The sequence below is a fragment of the Loa loa genome (genome assembly GCF_000183805.2).
Source record: "Loa loa unplaced genomic scaffold supercont3.62, whole genome shotgun sequence".
Classification (NCBI taxonomy): Eukaryota; Metazoa; Nematoda; class Chromadorea; order Rhabditida; family Onchocercidae; genus Loa; species Loa loa.
In genome coordinates this window covers 198,694-215,720 of record NW_018108242.1, presented here as the reverse complement: position 1 = coordinate 215,720, position 17,027 = coordinate 198,694, and the positions used below count along the sequence as shown (strand labels likewise).

The window sequence follows — 17,027 nt, the reverse complement described above, 5'->3', positions numbered from 1 at the left end:
TATTCATCGATATAAAATTTTTTCCCAATTCAAAAAAGTCTCAAAACTGAAATTCCCCTAGACAAACCTGGTTTTGATATCATATGACGTTCTTGTCTTTCCAATTATTCATTGTCTTCTCTGAATTTTCTCACTTTAAATACATTTCACAACTTAATTGGCTTCATCCCTTTTTGCTATGTGAATTATAATTTTAGCTTTTAAAAGTATTTAGTATGGAGTGAGCTTGAAAGATATAATGATGAAAGTTTGCTTACTACATTTATCAATTTTTTTCCGTTATATTGTCATGTTTTGGCTACTGAATTATCACCCTGCAAGTTAGAAATGCGAAATATCATGCTGACCCTATTTATGATAATGTTTATAAAGGATTTTTGACGGCATTCGAAAGATTTCTCCATTTTTCCATTTTTATGTTTTGAGTAACTTTTTGGTTTTTATCCAAGGAATTCCGTGCCTGAGAGGCATAGACAGATAGTTTTGTTTGTAGTCAATAAATCTCCCAGAAGAGCTAATTTTTTTTATTTCATTGGGAGGTTATTATTGGAAGCCTTAATTCCATTGTTATTAACTTATAGCAGCATCGTTAGATTTTGCAGTTCGACAGTTCTATCATATAGTATCTACAAAAGCATATTTACGATTACGATGAGTGTACGACAACTTTTGACTTTACAGTGTTTTCATTCTTGTATTGCAAGTTAGGATAAGTTTTATGTAAGGACTATAAGAGAAAAATAGAACATTCTGTTTTAAAATTGCAAAGTATGCAGAAGTGAAATTTCAGTGTTAGGGGAACAGGTAAATATTCTACTCTGCCTAGCTTTTGATGGTCCATTGGGGCGGAAATTATTAGAAAAAACCAGAATTTTGCTCGTTCTTGCTGACGGAACCATTTCACTTTTTAATAGGTGCAGAGAGAAAGAGAATGTGTGTGTCTGTATGTGTATGTGTATGTCTGTGTGTATGTGTATGTGTATGTGTCATCTTATAGGGAAAATTTCAGATGATAACGAAAATCTTTTCTAAATATATCTTGAAACTAATCAGCAGTTGCTTTTCCACCGTATCCCTTAGATTCTAATGTTTCAGAGTTGCTGTGCTTTCTTAAATTAATTTTGTTGAGAAGGTAAATTACTTCAATAAAATTTCACGACCTTAGCTACTGCTTTTTGTAGCAGCATGGAATGGAAGGAAATTTTACGCAAAGTTCCTTTTGCAACCCAATCAATACTGCGTAATTGCTTAAGAGCATTTGAAATATATAAACACATTAAGAGTTATTTTATGCAAAACTATAGATTATAATCAAATAATTTAATTCTTTTTAAAAATCTTGATCAAAGTATCGATAATATTGATGCATGCAAAATCGCAACAACTGTTCGAGAGCCATGCAATCAAAAGACTAGGCTCACTTGTTAGACTTATCCTGTATTTCTTAATCAATATCAATCATTTCAACTGCTCTTTCTCCATCCATTTTGCACATCTCCGTGAATCACTGTCCACTATGAGAATTGGTCAAATCAATGTTTTTACAATATACCGTGCTAATAAGAGCAGGACAAGGCGCTTCTGTTGATTGCTGAAATGAAGTTATGGTTGTAAATAAAGTGTTTGAAGTACTTCATCGAGGCAGATGTATACATAACAAACCAAAACTGGCGCATTTGTACAATTCCAAATGTTATACAATCTCTTTCCCTCTATTCAGACTCATTTTTATTAAGTCTAACATTTTCTTTTTATTAAAAATTTATTATATAATCTCTCCATCAGATTATGTGTGATAGATATAGAAGACATATCTAATGTCGAATTTCAGAAGAAAGGCATTCGAAATCAAAATCTCCAGTACCGGGTACTTGGAGCGGTCCTGATTATCATGAAATGAATATTAGCCATAACAAACGGTTGCAGCGGTTTGTGTTTCTTTTTTATAAAGTTAAGATTTAATTGATTTCGGATGTTAGCTAAGTGCTTATTGTTGTGAGGCTTAAGATTCTTAGTATAAAATCAGAAATATAAAAAACAAGAAAATTTCAGACACGAAACATGCAACAATGAGAGAGTCCTTGGGGTTATTACTAAAAAGTGCATATCTTGCATAGTACCAGCAGTGACCATTTGTGCAGCTAAATCAAAATCTCGCCGGCAAGTCGAGATTACACTAAGTTGTGCGTTTCAACCAGTGACCGCAAACAACGAAAAAGTTTCTTTCGGCCAGAAATATTCCAGGTAGACTTTATCATGGTCGCACTTCCAAGTTCCATAAGTTCATGAACCTCTCATGTTTCAAATCATTTATGTGACGACAGCCGTGTTTCATCAAGTAAATTTACATAAGAATCAGCTGTGAAATTTTCATGGGTTGTAAATACACTAATTTTTGATCAGGATATTTTCATTCAACTGTTCAATGCAAGATAATTTGGTTAATGCGGGGAAGATATATTCCAGGAGTACGAGACCTAGCATGACCTAGTATCATCCGATACTATTGCATCACTTCTTCGCGTAAATCTACAGGGTCAAAAGTTCTTCAGGCCTTTTTTGAAATTTGTTCTGAAAGTTTGATCGAAATAGAGTGCTGAGACTATATTCAGGCTTATCAAAATGGACAAGAAATTGTTAGCGATAATCGATGTTGCGATTAAATTTGATGCAACGTTTACATCTCGAAAACGATCAATGGAAGGCACACTTGATATCATTAAAATGAAAAGGTGGAGCTTATGATGAAAAAGTGAACCTTATGATAAGTAATAGATAAGTGAGAAGAAAAGCTAATTGCCAAAGAAGCTAATATCCCGATTTAATGTTATGGGCTTTACAACTTAGGTTCCAGGAGACATAGCCCATGTTCAGTGGCAATAAAGGAGCCTTGTTTGCGAGTGATTACTATTCGGAAATCAATACTTGCAAGATCAGATGAACGAAATTTATGCCGAGCTCAGGTGAGGTAATAATATAAAGCCGTAATGATTAATTATGTTGGTCATTGCTAAGTTTTCTCTTTCTCTCGCAATGTTTACTGTAAATGAATCAATCAATTTGATAAACTTAGAACTGAAATTAAGCTGTGAGGAATGTCATGCAGTATTCAAGAGTTATCATTTGTCTTAGCGCCGGCATCTTCTGAAAATAACATGTCATTTCTTCAGGGTTGCTTCATTGTTCATTGTTATGTTTCTGTAGAAATGTGTTTTGATCCCAGCGTTTTGCATTTAGGTGACAGTTCTCACTTCATCTGCAGCCGACGTAAACTTCTATCGGTGCCTGAAACGTATGCAAGTTACACATCCTAAACGTTATCCTACGTAGGTTGTTTACATTATTCAACTTTTCATATGATGTAATTTTGATATCGAACGTCTTCAAAATTATATTCACTTTTTTGTCCCGTACCTTTTTATTTTAACAGCAGTTTATCAGAAACTATTGTCCGAGGGAAAGTCAAAATTTCCACGTGAAATAGAACCCATTTAAACAAAATGATGTTTCATATCCAAAGCTAATGGTAATTAATTTAGGTCTGCAGAAAGCGCTTCTGAACAAGCCTATATTGTTGAAGAAAACAATATGGTAAGTGTAGTTGCTTATTGAATACCACATGAAATGTTCCTTATTGCTGTAGTTTTAAACTTTTTTGACGAGTTTGTCAACTATTTATGCATTCTTCGAAATCCGCTTCGGACGATACTTAATGCAGCCTGTACGATTACGTCCCCTTGGAGAGAAGAAAGGGATGTAGCCAATTCTTTATCGAGTGAATAAATAAATAAATTTTGGAACGAAAATCAGAACAAGTGAATGTGAGTCCAACTTATGTTTTCTCATTTTTTTTCGCCTTCTTAAAAACTCTTAGTTATAGGAGCAGAAGATCACGAGCGAAGTCAACTGCGCATCCGAACAGTTGTTTTCCCAGAAAGTCAACGCAGACGAGGTCATTTATACACTTCATCTACATATTTTTTATTATTCCTCATCTTATAATGTTTCTCATTTCGCTAGGAACAATGGTTTGTTTTTGATTGAATGGCTTAAGGATTACATCGCATTCACTATACACATCTTACTACAGGCGTTGTCGAAGAACGATAAGCTAATATTATCGGGTCATTCCTTGTTTGAAAAATATGTGAAATATAAACGCGATAAACTGAAACGTATGCACAGTGAACCAATAGAGCTTGGTAGTAGGGAATCGTCATATCCTTTAGCAGCTTCCGAACTAATGCGAGCCTGTGCTGGTGAGTCTTTGATAATTGTATGCGTATTTATATGTAGTAACCGGTCTATTTCTCAAGATATAGTAAAAAACGAGCAAAACAGAAACTATCTTGTTTTAACTGCCGTTAATGATATCATTAAATTTATAATCAGTGCTGTACATATAGTTATTAAAACCTTTAAAGTTTGAAATTTATACTTCGGCGAAAATGAGATCCTTAAAGGAAAATCAGCAGTAAAATCAAGTCGGGTTTATAGATATCACAGTGTCGGGGAATTGAGGCAACAATTAACGTATTGTTGCAGTGACATCGGAATACTCCACGTTCCCATATCATTTGTCCTCATCATCGTAGGATTGTCAAATTTCATGCTCCCTAATACCAGAAACTTTATTTACAATTCTTTAATTAAATGGCCATTATATGGGTATGGTATACAAAATCACAAATTCACTTAACTTAGTTCGGATACTGGAACCAATCCGTCAAGTATCATACATCACAGCGCCAAGTCGGTCACGTTTGGGCAGTGTCGAAGTGGAGACTATTTTAACCCCAGCACGGACGTACAGGGAACAGTTGCTATCCATAAATTATCGTGGACTGAAAAATTCACCAGTTAGCAGGTATCAATTACTATTATTTTTTTGAATTTATTTAATTTCCTCTACTGTACCATTTGAATCCATTTTAATTTCTTACCCGATTGCTTGCACTTTTACATTCATGGCATTCATGTGCCAGGCATTTTTATCGTTAGCCTGCGGTCGTATGATACCTAATGACTCATAGATCGCTTATTTGTTTAAACCTGAAACAATTAATTTGGCTGGGCAAGTGAAGCAAAAAAGTCCCACTTCAGATCAGAGCGTTCGATGTCGTTGACGAGGACATCTTTTGAATTTGATACTCCATTGTCACCATTCGAACAAAGCCTGCAGAATCAGGCGTTCCAGCTTCGCAAAATATCGGCCTTGTCTAATGGCGATATTCCAACTGTACAGGTTATACAAATTAATCAGTAGAAAAATAGTAAGCGATTGATGGAAGGGATCATAGGGTCCTCTACACTCGGGAAGAAATATCAGGAAAAAGATGTGTAGTGTAGGAACAATAAGAGGGTGAAGAGGAAATAACAGAAGTTCTGTTCCTGTTGTGTTGTGTACTGGACAAGTTGAATATTTACAACAATTGGGCAAGCTCTGATCCATCAGCATCACCGCTTCTGCAACATTTCGCAATATTTCCTGCTGTGTGCAACGGTCCAAAGGCCTATTCCTCAAGCTGCTCAACACTTGATTGCAGGTTCTCAGAATTTAGACTCTTCATCATTAGTAGGGCATCTTCCGCCTAACTGTCTCTGATCATTTTACACTTGTACTAATCTCCTCTGATTAGCCTTTCTTACACCACCGTTTTCTTTTCCTCCCTCTTCACTTTATATCTCTTCCGCTATTCAAGAATGTTTTTGGTCTTATTGCTTTTCGGTAGTTGTATGACTCATTTGTGGTGACTTGCGTGTTCCCTTTTACATAGTGTTTTTAGAACGGATGAGGGTGATTTCATAAAACATACTGACGCTGAACTAGATGAGCTGGATTAATTTACTTGCTTTGACCGCATCCCGTGGTGTCTTGAAAATATTAGATGGCAGTATTTCACCTCATCAAAATTCCACACAAATTATTGTGCTGAAATGAACATGCCCTTTCCTTTTCTTTCCTTGCCCTAGATGTCTAAGACACAAAGGTTTCCTTACTATCTACCTCCAATATTTGCATACTGACATTGTTTATTTCATTATAGCTAGTTTTCTATTGTGAGTTTCATCTTTAGAAAAGATACAACAATCTTTTAAATTGATCAAGAAGTTGACACAAAAATTCATTAATCTATTTAAGAAATTTCACCAACATCCAGTTCTCCATAGCTTTACATGAATTTGTGTAACAAAAAATAAGCGAATCAAAATATTTTTAATAGAGAATTCTCAATTGGTTGCTAAAGAGGGAGCAATTTTTTGATTGTTAAATGGTTGTTGACATTTCTGCGTTGATTAGAATAAAGTTAAAGCAAATAACTGATACGACGAATTAGTATTTAAAGAGAGAATATGATATGTCAGTCATCTAAGGCATTTGAATTTCCTTTCTTCCGTTGATTTCGCTTCTTCATTTACCCTTATCATCACATTCTCTTTTTAGCAGCCACTTTATCTAATTGCACTTAATGTTATTTAGGAATAGACTTATCTTCTTTCCTTCCAATCCTTCCATCCCTCTTGCAATGTCAGAAACCCGTCAAATGCTAAAAACAATCTGATCCTTTTGTGTACATCATCTTTTTCCATTACAGATTTTCCCTTCCTTCTGTCTTTATATACAGGTAAAATTTCTTGATTATAAGGAAACTGGAAACAAATTATAAGAAATAAAACTGTTCCTATAAGTAGGCCACCGAAACTTCAGTTGTAGAAGTGATCTTAGCACTCAAAATAACATTATATTATTTCTTATCATTTCGGTTTCAGTAATTATTACAAGAAGTTGCGTAATTGTGATGCGGTTAAAATCATAGATATTAGTGTTTCAATCAAATGTATGTACCAGTCGTTTTTGCAGGATACACCCACAGTTGATATAACGATGCAACTTCCAGTTCACGACCACAATAGATATCCTTCTGTTGAAGGTTGGTCATTCAGAAATAATTTGTTAATAATAATAGTGATAAGAGTTGATGATTTCATGCTCAAGTAGTGATTCTGCTTTCCCTTCCTTACAAGCTTCTGAAACAGCTGGTTTCTATAAATCATTCAAATTAAATTTGATAATAGCACACGAAGTGATGGTCATTTCGCATAAAAATTTTGATCAAACAAATCTTTGTGCCTCAATTCAATTCACTATTATTTAGCAGCTGAAAAAGTAATCAGTGAGTGGTGAATGCTGAGAGAAGTGCCATCTGTTTGCCATTACTCATAATAAATTTAATGTATTTCATATAAGTTTCTAGTCCCTAGAACTAATATTACTTTAGCATTCATTATGACATTTAGATGCTGCTGTACTGATGGAACTTGACATTGCTTGAAGATCGATCTGAATGTAATGTGATCCAAGTTAAGTAGAGATATAAATTATGATTATAATTTGAGTAGGATATAACTCGACCACAAGCTTAACTTTAAGGGAATACAAATTTGACTATGATATAACTCGAATAGTGCTGACATAAATTTGAGCTGCCACTAATTACAGGTTCGTCTTTAACGTCTAATTTCACAGCTGCGGTAGCAGCAGCGGCGCAGCCACGGCATGAACGTTATGCGGCACACATACCGGTTACTCGCATCGACGGAAGTGGACGTCAATCAGCAACTAGCATCGGTTCTTGCAGTAGGTTGGTTGACTTCGATATATATGGGCGAAAGGGAAGGGATGTTTGAAGAACTGAATCAGCGGTTATTAGAAGTGGCCGTCTGCTGTCTACTGGGAAGAGATGGGGACTGGGAACTGATTTGATATAGAATCACTAAATGATAAGATTATCTAAGAGTATTTGGGTGAGAAATAAATTGATAGGAATCTTATCGTGGCATTTGTAAGAAAGATACGAATTGATGATAGTAAGTGGAAGTGGACTGTTGAATCTGAGATTTTTATGGGGCAAAAATGATGAATTGTATTATAATTTCTAAGAATAAGCATCATATCTATAACAGTGTGCGGGATATCGTGGAGACATAACATGTATTTTTTGAAGGTTTCTATAAGCTAATGGAAAAGGAATGTGAAGTTTCCCATTACATCTGGAATTAGTAATTTGATTCACTGTTGTATTCAGCCTTTTCTTTACCTTATCATAAGCTTCATTAATTCTCATTCATTTCTTTAACGACGATTTTCTTCTTTATCTTTAACTATGAGGTGATAATATCGTTACAGTTGGTATTTGTGTAAATAACAGTGGAGACATAAAGATACAAATGCTGGATGATTTGAGGAAGTCTTCATTGAGGCGGAACTTCATTTCCACTTGCAGATTATCCTTTACAATTTTATCTTTCTTCTATTTCGTTTCAGTTCACTTTACCTTTACCGACATTCGATATTTCAATTTTCTTATAGTGTTTTCACTTGATACCACATTTCATTGTTGTTAAAAAAGAAAAAGGTGGTCAGTTCATAAGTCTTGGAAGTGTCTTTTCAGTTCTCCTTATGTTCTTTTTCCTTCTCATTTCCTCATCTTAGATTCATTGTCTTTTCTCGACATTAAGATGCAGCAAACTAAATAACAAGTTTCGAAAGATTGAAGGAAATGCTTTCCAATCACTTCGAAAATGATTTAACTTTGCTCCTGTAGAATGCCGCTTATATGATGAGCTTATCATTATTATTATTACGTACATCACCACGACACACTTTGCTTCGGAAAGATTGGTTTTTTATTACTCGAAGTTGTTGTAGTGTTTTAAAGTGATCAGTTAAGAGAGCTTAATTACAAATAATAGGTTCACAGAAGCAATTGATTATTACAGTGTTATGCAGTGATTTTCATATTGTCGGAATATCAGGAATGATGGTTGCTTATTACATGCATCACCTTATTATCACCTCTTTTATCTTCATCATTATTAAACTAGATATCACCTGCATCATTATCATTTCTATTGTTGTCATAGTTTTATCGCCATTATCTTCTTCACCAACCCCTCTAAGAAATAGATGATATTGTTTTGCAATGTGTTCCTCTCCTAGCAGAAGAAGAAGACGTATTTGGGGCGACACCATCTCCTTGATATGCAGCTAATGATGCTGGTGTAGTGATTGCTTGAAAATATGCAAAATATAAAACAATTTGATAAGTGGGAAATATTTAAATAAGAGGATCGCGCATTACAGTGGTACACTGGATGATCGATCTACTCTGCAGTTGGATCAGATGATCGATCAGGCTCGATACAGGCATCACCATCATAGGAATAAATTTAAAGAAGCCATTGACTATTTGGACCAGATATTCGAAGACCTCAAGAAAGAGGGCGATCAGGTAGTAAGTACTGACATACCGTCCAGTCAATAGCTATCTACATAATAACCCGAAGATTTGTAGGTAAATAACACGCAGCAATCACGTGGAATTCCTGTGGCACTGACACATGAAGGAGCTTCAAACAGTGGCACAGACTCGATGAAGGCTGCTGTATCACCAGTGAGGTTACAAGAGCATAATGGGTAATTGTCCTTTTCAGGAACAAATACTAAATAATTGCTATTCAGTTATGATGCTTCTGTGTGTTTATATAATTCTATGGCAATGTTCTATGGTTAGATTGCATCATGCTATTATATAAATCAAGAAGTATTTGGAGAGCAAATATCGAAATGAGATGAAGAGAGTTTTATCTCATCTCATTTTATGCAAAATTAAAAATATAATGTAACTGATAGATGACTTCTCATAATGTTTTCACTATTATAAGAAGAAGTGTCATTCCTAACAGCTTATCAAACGTTTGCACAAAGATTTTTCTATTTAAATCATTGCCTTCTGCAAAATAAGATTAGAATATTCTAGGATATGTGAAGAAAATGATAATGGTAATAAAATACATCAAATGTAAAATGTATAATTTGAACTATTGCAGTAATACTAAGCGAGCAGTAGTCAACGTTGTTGGCCTGGGAGAGATGGATTCGCGACAGGTATCCCTTGCAACTACCAATAGGCATTCGCTGTACGCCTCGAAGCCAAGGGTAAACTGTTATTGGAGACATTCCTCATTTCTCACGAATATTGAGGACTTTTGATCCACAAATTTCAGATAAAAACTGAAATGAAAGGAACGTAAGGGGGAGGGGCGGGGCAGAGGTCACCATTTACGGCAAAGTTATAAAAGACAGATGGATTGTTTTTCGGCATTATTTTTAGTATATTTTGAGAAATTTTCTCAATTAAATAATTTCGTTTAGGCTGCTGAGAAGCACTGCCTGGAAGAAGAAGCTGCTTCGTTCGAGCAAACATCAGAAGATATTGAAATTTCGGAGACGATTTTGCTAGCACGACAAGATCGTAAACTTAGAGGTGAAAGGATGGATTTCACCAGGAGATGGCTCACTGGAGATATCAAATCATGGGTCGCTGTTCAACCAAAACCAGATTTGATTCTTGGTGGGGTAGAAGAGGTGTGTGTCCCATTTGTGTTAAGGTTTCTTTAATAGTTGCTCTCCGACCATAGCAAACCCTGTCTTGATAACTTTGACATTCGTTTTACTATACGTTTCAACAATCCCATGCCCTTCTAAACTATATATTATTATTTTCTTTACTGCACAGTTACTTTTCTTTTATTAGAAAGTTGTAAATAACTTGTGAATGCAGTGGAATGGTCGGAAGAACGTTGTAAATAAGGGTTAGGTTCTCCGTATTTCTATCAAACTTTCCAGAAAACTGCACCGTAAGATTACCTATACGATAAGATGTCTGATTATGAAACATATGATTTGCAGTTTACATGGACGTCATAGGAAGAAATGCTTGAAAAAAATTGGTCCTTGCCTGCTGATTAGTGGAATAAAACGAATAAAAGCATCCTGACCCATTCCAAAGAGTAAATAGATTGAAAACTAGTTACTTTTTGGAGTTTTTTAGAAACACGACATGTTAGCTATGAAATTTCAGTCCTTGCTCTGGGAACCTATTAAGCGATCATAGAAAATTTACAGAAAATCAGCAGCGAAAAGCAGATCTCGCCCAGATTTTTTTTTGGGAAAATATGGCGAAAACTGCAATTTTTTTTCGAGTACCACAACTAGTAAAGTCAGTTGTAACTTCTAGGTTATTAGAATTTTTCAATAACCCAGAAGGAGTGCCCTCTGGATCATTTAATTATCGGATTCAAAAAACATTTCTGAAAAGCTGCTAATCTCGGGTCACTGATTATCACTGCTTGAATGTTAATGTTCTAATCATTCCTGGCACGACTGTAATTAATTGTGAAAATGTAATTAATTTGTGAAAAAGTCGGAAAGTCGGCTTTTCATGCATTTTGAATTTTAGAACATGAGAAACTAGGAGAAATAAATGCGAAGTTTAGAGAAGGCAGAAATTTGAAATCTGTTACTGTTTCGCTGACGCTTTTCTTTCCCCGGCCAGAATCACTGAATATTTTAGCTTTTTCCAGAGATCCTTGTTTTTCAAATAAGAAATTGATCATTGTCAGACATTGTAACGAGAATACTGGTTGCACAGGTGCTTGAAAGAAATCGGACTGGAGAAAATGATCACAGCTTTCCTGAAAAAACGAAAGTTGGGAACATACTTTTTTTTCTTTTTGACTCCTGCGTAGAGCCACTTTATGTATGTACAAAATCTATATTCACTAGGTAAAGCTGTCAGCAAGCAATCATAGTACGCTAACTTTCTGACCAGGACTAGGATTTGAAATGGATATTTCTCAGGATATATAATCTGAAATGACTAAAAATAGCATACTGGACAGTTAATAACACATGACAATGCATTTTAATTGGTAGTAATTGCTTCAGGAACATGATATTGACGAACGTTCGTTAGGAAGTTGTTCAGCGGAAGTAGCAGCAATCAATTCAGTGGTTCGTAAAAAGAAAAAAGCGCGAGATGTGCCGGATCTTATTCAGAATGTTGCTTCCAAAGGCAGTTATGTAAGGTAAGGATTAATGTAACTGTTTGCTTCAATTCAACCTGTTGAATGGCTCTCTCATAGTGTCTCTCACTTATCATTTCAGTAAATTTAGCTTCAGTAAATTTCTTCGTTCTGTCCGTATTATTCGGTGTTTTCCATAAAAACTCCATAATATTCCTTTATCTGCTACTTCACTTCGTTTGCAGACATTCAAACGCTCGTCAGATGGATCAAGGTTCAACGCGCCAGTACCTCCAACAGACAGATCCAATTAAACCGTTACCAATAAAGGTGCAAGCCACGTTCAACTTTCCAACTGGGAGCATTAGCAACTTGAATAATTCTGGCAGTTTTTCTCAATCATTTCATGACAGTAAAGTTTGGTTCGTCTTATTCAATCTATTTCAATTTTTACAACTCTTTATAAAAGAGAAAATCACTAAAAAGGGAACGTGTCAATTAATTCAAATGAAATTACAAGCGATAACATTTTTTTGTTGATATATCGGCATCTGATAACATTTTAGGGCAAGTAATTACGATATAAATAGTAATCAAATCCCACTACAAAGGGTTCCATCACACAATCGGATAGTAGAGCAGAGACATCATGATTTCGGTGCAATATTATGGAGACCTGGATCTCAGGCAATATTTTTTCTGTTTGATAATATCTTCCTTACATGCATTGCTGTTAGTTTTATGGTTGATACATTTAGTTCCATATAAAAGTTTCATATACTTTGTATAATTTATCAAAAAATAGGGGATAGTGAATTTTAGGACCAGCGACACAACACACTTCGTAGTGCGAGATCGGAAGAAGTCCAAATTTCTACACGGAAAATGGGTGCATTTACGCCATTACAACCACCCAGCATTGTGACGATGCGTGGTTCAGTGGCTAGTTTACCAAATTCATCTAACATTCGATCTCGACTTCTTCACAATGCAGATCCTATTGCAACAATTGATGCATTAGTTGCGGAGTTGGAACTCAACACTGACCAGGTAGTGTTTTTGTTATACAACATTAAGTATTAAAATATGTGAGTCTTGTTCTCCTATTCGTTTCATTATAAAAATGTGAGCTGATTATTAACTGAAATGTGAGAAGCATCTGATCACTATCACTAACTATTATTATAACTGAATCGATAATACTCTTTAAAGAATGTTTTCAAAAAATATTGGTCTGTATTTAATCTAACAAGCATTTCAGACGCCAGTGGCTTGCAAGCGACGTTCGTTTCCTATTGGGAATGATTTTTTTGTGCGCAACTCTGGTAACTACGAGAAACCGGTCAGTAGCCAACAGGTGGAACATAACAATATCTGTTCATCTGTTAAGACGAAGTATGTTATACAATTTGCTTAATTAAGGGACGTCATGAAATTGTAGGAGAAGGGTTCACAGATCAATAGGTTCCTGGATAGATGCGGTTAAAGTAAGCATTCATTACGTAAGTAATCACATAGTTATAGATCGGAATACAATACTGGTCGCAAGCAGCAACCTCAGAAATTGAAAGATTCATTTAACGAGATGGCAAACATGCTGCAAAATGTCATCAGTGATGTCACGGCAACAAGCGAACTGTCCAAGGGTCGTAAGTATGTGCGTAAGTGTTTTACCGTTGCAGTTTTGTTCCGATCTGCAATAGCAGGGAAAGCTTACAGAGCTTTGAATATAAATTGCAGAGATGGGAGTGAAAAGCAGTTCAGTGTTGTCTCCATTTGAAACAATCAATCAGGAAAAGCTGAATCCAAGCAAAGTGGAAGCCATGCAATCTATATTCGAGAACAAACAACGTAATTATCTAATAGGATCACCTTTCCTCCTCCCCCTCCCTCCCAATGCAACAGTTTCTATCAAGAGAAATATTACTATGAATCATTACGTTATTTGACTTCGTCCTCCCTTTCCAAGCATTTTTCATTTCTAAGTTGTTACATCAGAAATTATACCACATTTCTTCAGTATTGTATCACAATCCTCCTTCTGTATATAGCACAACCCTTTAATAACCAATCAAAACTTTTTCATTCTTAGCATCGTTACATTTGTGTGTTTCTGTTGAAAACACACACTCAGTGCACGTTACTTTTACTCATATTTCAGACTAACTGACGTATTGAGTTTAACCTACTCGAATTTGATGTCTGGTAGGTACTGGAAGTGTTGAAATGAGGGCGGCGTGATACCACAAAAGAGTAGTATCTTTTCAAGCTTCTTCACACTAGTATTTTTGAAATTGATGAGTGGAAAAAAGGAAATGATGACTAAAAATAAAACTGGTTCGTCGTAATGTGTGACATGTGGCATCGCGCTGTCTTGCTTAACGGCTTTATACATCTGCTACCAGTTAGTCATTGACAATTTAATTTTATATTTAGGACTTATAATTTTTATAAGATGCACCTTAATGCACAGTTTTATTGATGACGGGATGCTTCTTCGAATGACATTGTTATTCTTTTATATGCTTGCTTCATTTTTTCGTTTCTTTTTTTCGAAATATCTGTTTTCGGTTTGTGTTTTCGTTTCTTTACTCTTGTTAAGCGACTCAACCTTTCTGCAGTGTTTCTTTCTTCGGTTCATCCTTTTTTTTCAATTCTTCCAGAAAATTTGCAGTCTTTTTTTACAGATGCAGCAGTGTCGCGCCGTAGCATTCCTAGCGGCAACAACAACAGTGTTATGTCAGCTTCAAATGCTAAAGATGACGATAATTATTACGAAATCAATGATTTTATTGTTCCTCGAAAAGAGGTATGAATGACGATATGCAAATTAAGGAGTAAGTAAGGGGAGGATTGGATAAAATTGTAGAATCTACTAGGAATGGATAAAAAACGAGTAATAGAAATAATAACACTTTCAGTTTTTTCCTTCTTACGCCAAACCATTTGGGAAGCAGTCCTCTTCAACGGTTCGTCCGGCTTTTCAGTCAAAGCGACGTCTTCCTTCAGCAACTGCATCACGATCTGAGTTTATTCCGGCATTTCCAGTGACTCATCCACCTCCTCGTCCACCAGGTCAGCTTCTCTACAGAATATTCAACTTTATATTAACTTTTGGAAATTAAATTTCGCTGGGATAAATGAATAAACTATAACTTGTTCCTTGCTAAATGAAACTACTGGCGAATTACTGAGATTGAATTGTTAACCTTTCCAAGAGAATCTTTTTTCTAGTATTTCTGGGACATTCTCATGGGACAAATGGGAGAATTATTGCAGGTTCCACAAATTCATCCCAAACAGGTGGCTACTATTCTGGTTCATCATTGGGTGCTCAGTCATCGTACGCATCACCAAATAACCATTTATCGACACCGCATCCGTCTGGTAATCGAGGACCGCTTCTTGGGAAGCAGTCGGTTTCCTCTTGGACAGCTAGTTTGGATGAGGAAGATGATGGTTTCTACGATAATATCCAGGTAAGCTGCAACATATACCAACATGTTAAGCGTTGATGAAAGGAATGAGATTCAAATTTTGTTGCTGCATGCGAATATCGTTGGAAAATGGCTACCTTGCATCATATCAGACCGATGAGAAACGCTTTTCACATGGCAGTGAGCTTGGCAGTGTGTCAACGGCCGGTCACAGTATACTGTCAACTACTCCCAAACTACCTGGTCCGGTCAAGGCGAGTAGTCGAATTGGTCAATTTTTGCGGAAAATCGGTTCGTCAAAGCCACCAGTCACTGCCGCCTCACTGATATCACTCAATAAGGTAATTCTTTTGCAAGAAATGCGCACGAACAGCATTTTTTTAAGATTATAGAAATGAAGAGGCATATGTCATGTACATTTCAGATCGCTAATGAAATAATGCCAATTAAACCAATTCCATTGATGAAAAGTAATAGTTTGAGTCACTGTCAAGAAAAAAAGGATGTTGTGCAAAACACAGACACCACAGCTTCCTCCGGCAAGTTAACTAGTTCATTTTGTTACTGCTCTGGATGCTCCACATCACAAAAGTTATCTCTGTGTGTTGCAGATTTAATATTTCTCAAAAACTCTTCAGTGAAATGAAATCATTTGTTTTTGACAAATGATGTCGCATCTTATGCCTAATTATTTAATCTTTAAATTTTAGCGCTGGTGGACAAACGTGGTGGATTGGGTCAACGTTTGAAGAACTCCATATTTGGAAGTAAAAAACGCCTGAACTGAAACCATTGTGTTGGATGAATCAAATAGCCCATTCTCACTTAATTTCCATGAAATTGTTCATCATGATCATGTCTACGTGCTGCTCAGCTCTATTCCCCAATTTAATGAGTAAATTAATTGTCTTGTTCTTTTTGTGGACTGCTACTATTGGTCTTTCGGGATTGAACTATTTCTACTTATTGTTTATAAAGGAATAACTAACTGTTTGTTACTGTTACTGATTGTGTTCTATTTCGTGTCTTTATCCATAACATGAAGATGCTATACAGACGATCATCATGTCTAGTTGCGATGATTCTTTGGTTGTGTCATGTTTCCGACTATTTCAAATCCCAGTTTTTAATCCCCGGTTTGAAGCAAAGATTATTAATTACAGTGATAACCAGCTCATGCATATATCCGTCTCTGCCCTACTGGCATTTCTGTTGTTTCTTAAGTTCATTAGTGTTTTGACTTTAAGCTGTTTTGTGCTCATTGTTGAAATTTTTATTTTTTTAAAAATAAAGCAAAAAGTGACTACACTGTAAGGTTTGATACAGGCAGTGAAAGAAGTTATTGCTGTATAGTTTGGACAAATAAGGGGTTCGAGAATCATCAACCTAAATCGTTATGATTAGTAAATCGAATTATAACATTAGTGACCGGATTTATAGTGATTGAATTTTCTTGATAAGTCCACACCCCAGTTTTGCACTTATGTATGGCAAAACGCTCATTCTGATAGCGTTTCCTGTGTTTTTGTGATGCATAGTATAAGCGATAGTTCGATGTTGATTGCTAATCAAGAGCAATGTGATATCCAGATATTTTATTTAAATTAATTGCTGTGAGTTATGGAAGCCGTATTCAGTCTTGAAGATAGTCATCCTATAGTGCAGGCTGGTAAAGGACTTCTGTCTTCTTGAAGTTTAATTCTAATCCAAAAAGACTTCTGT

At 35.6% G+C, this 17,027-nt stretch overlaps 2 protein-coding genes across 2 annotated transcripts; both read left to right on the top strand.

Annotated features, from left to right (window-relative positions):
• Positions 1 to 1,841: 1,841 nt before the first annotated feature.
• On the top strand, positions 1,842 to 5,844 carry LOAG_00792 (hypothetical protein; the record flags this gene model as incomplete). The annotated part of the gene is made up of 12 exons (XM_020445549.1): positions 1,842 to 1,928; positions 2,053 to 2,244; positions 2,613 to 2,732; positions 2,855 to 2,963; positions 3,238 to 3,326; positions 3,540 to 3,591; positions 3,881 to 3,952; positions 4,091 to 4,259; positions 4,705 to 4,867; positions 5,104 to 5,245; positions 5,362 to 5,546; positions 5,787 to 5,844. Exons 1-12 carry the CDS (start codon positions 1,897 to 1,899, stop codon positions 5,842 to 5,844), a joined length of 1,383 nt encoding a protein of 460 aa, XP_020304003.1. The 5' UTR covers positions 1,842 to 1,896.
• Positions 5,845 to 6,841: 997 nt separating this feature from the next.
• LOAG_17332 (hypothetical protein) lies at positions 6,842 to 16,563 on the top strand (the record flags this gene model as incomplete). Its single annotated transcript, XM_020449990.1, has 19 exons — positions 6,842 to 6,932; positions 7,502 to 7,643; positions 9,146 to 9,293; positions 9,357 to 9,478; positions 9,892 to 10,000; positions 10,217 to 10,429; positions 11,792 to 11,931; positions 12,114 to 12,290; positions 12,435 to 12,555; positions 12,691 to 12,918; positions 13,130 to 13,263; positions 13,393 to 13,529; positions 13,609 to 13,719; positions 14,556 to 14,677; positions 14,790 to 14,943; positions 15,148 to 15,347; positions 15,458 to 15,646; positions 15,730 to 15,844; positions 16,016 to 16,563. 19 exons carry the CDS (start codon positions 6,842 to 6,844, stop codon positions 16,090 to 16,092), a joined length of 2,730 nt encoding a protein of 909 aa, XP_020306405.1. The 3' UTR covers positions 16,093 to 16,563.
• Between the last annotated feature and the right edge of the window lie 464 nt (positions 16,564 to 17,027).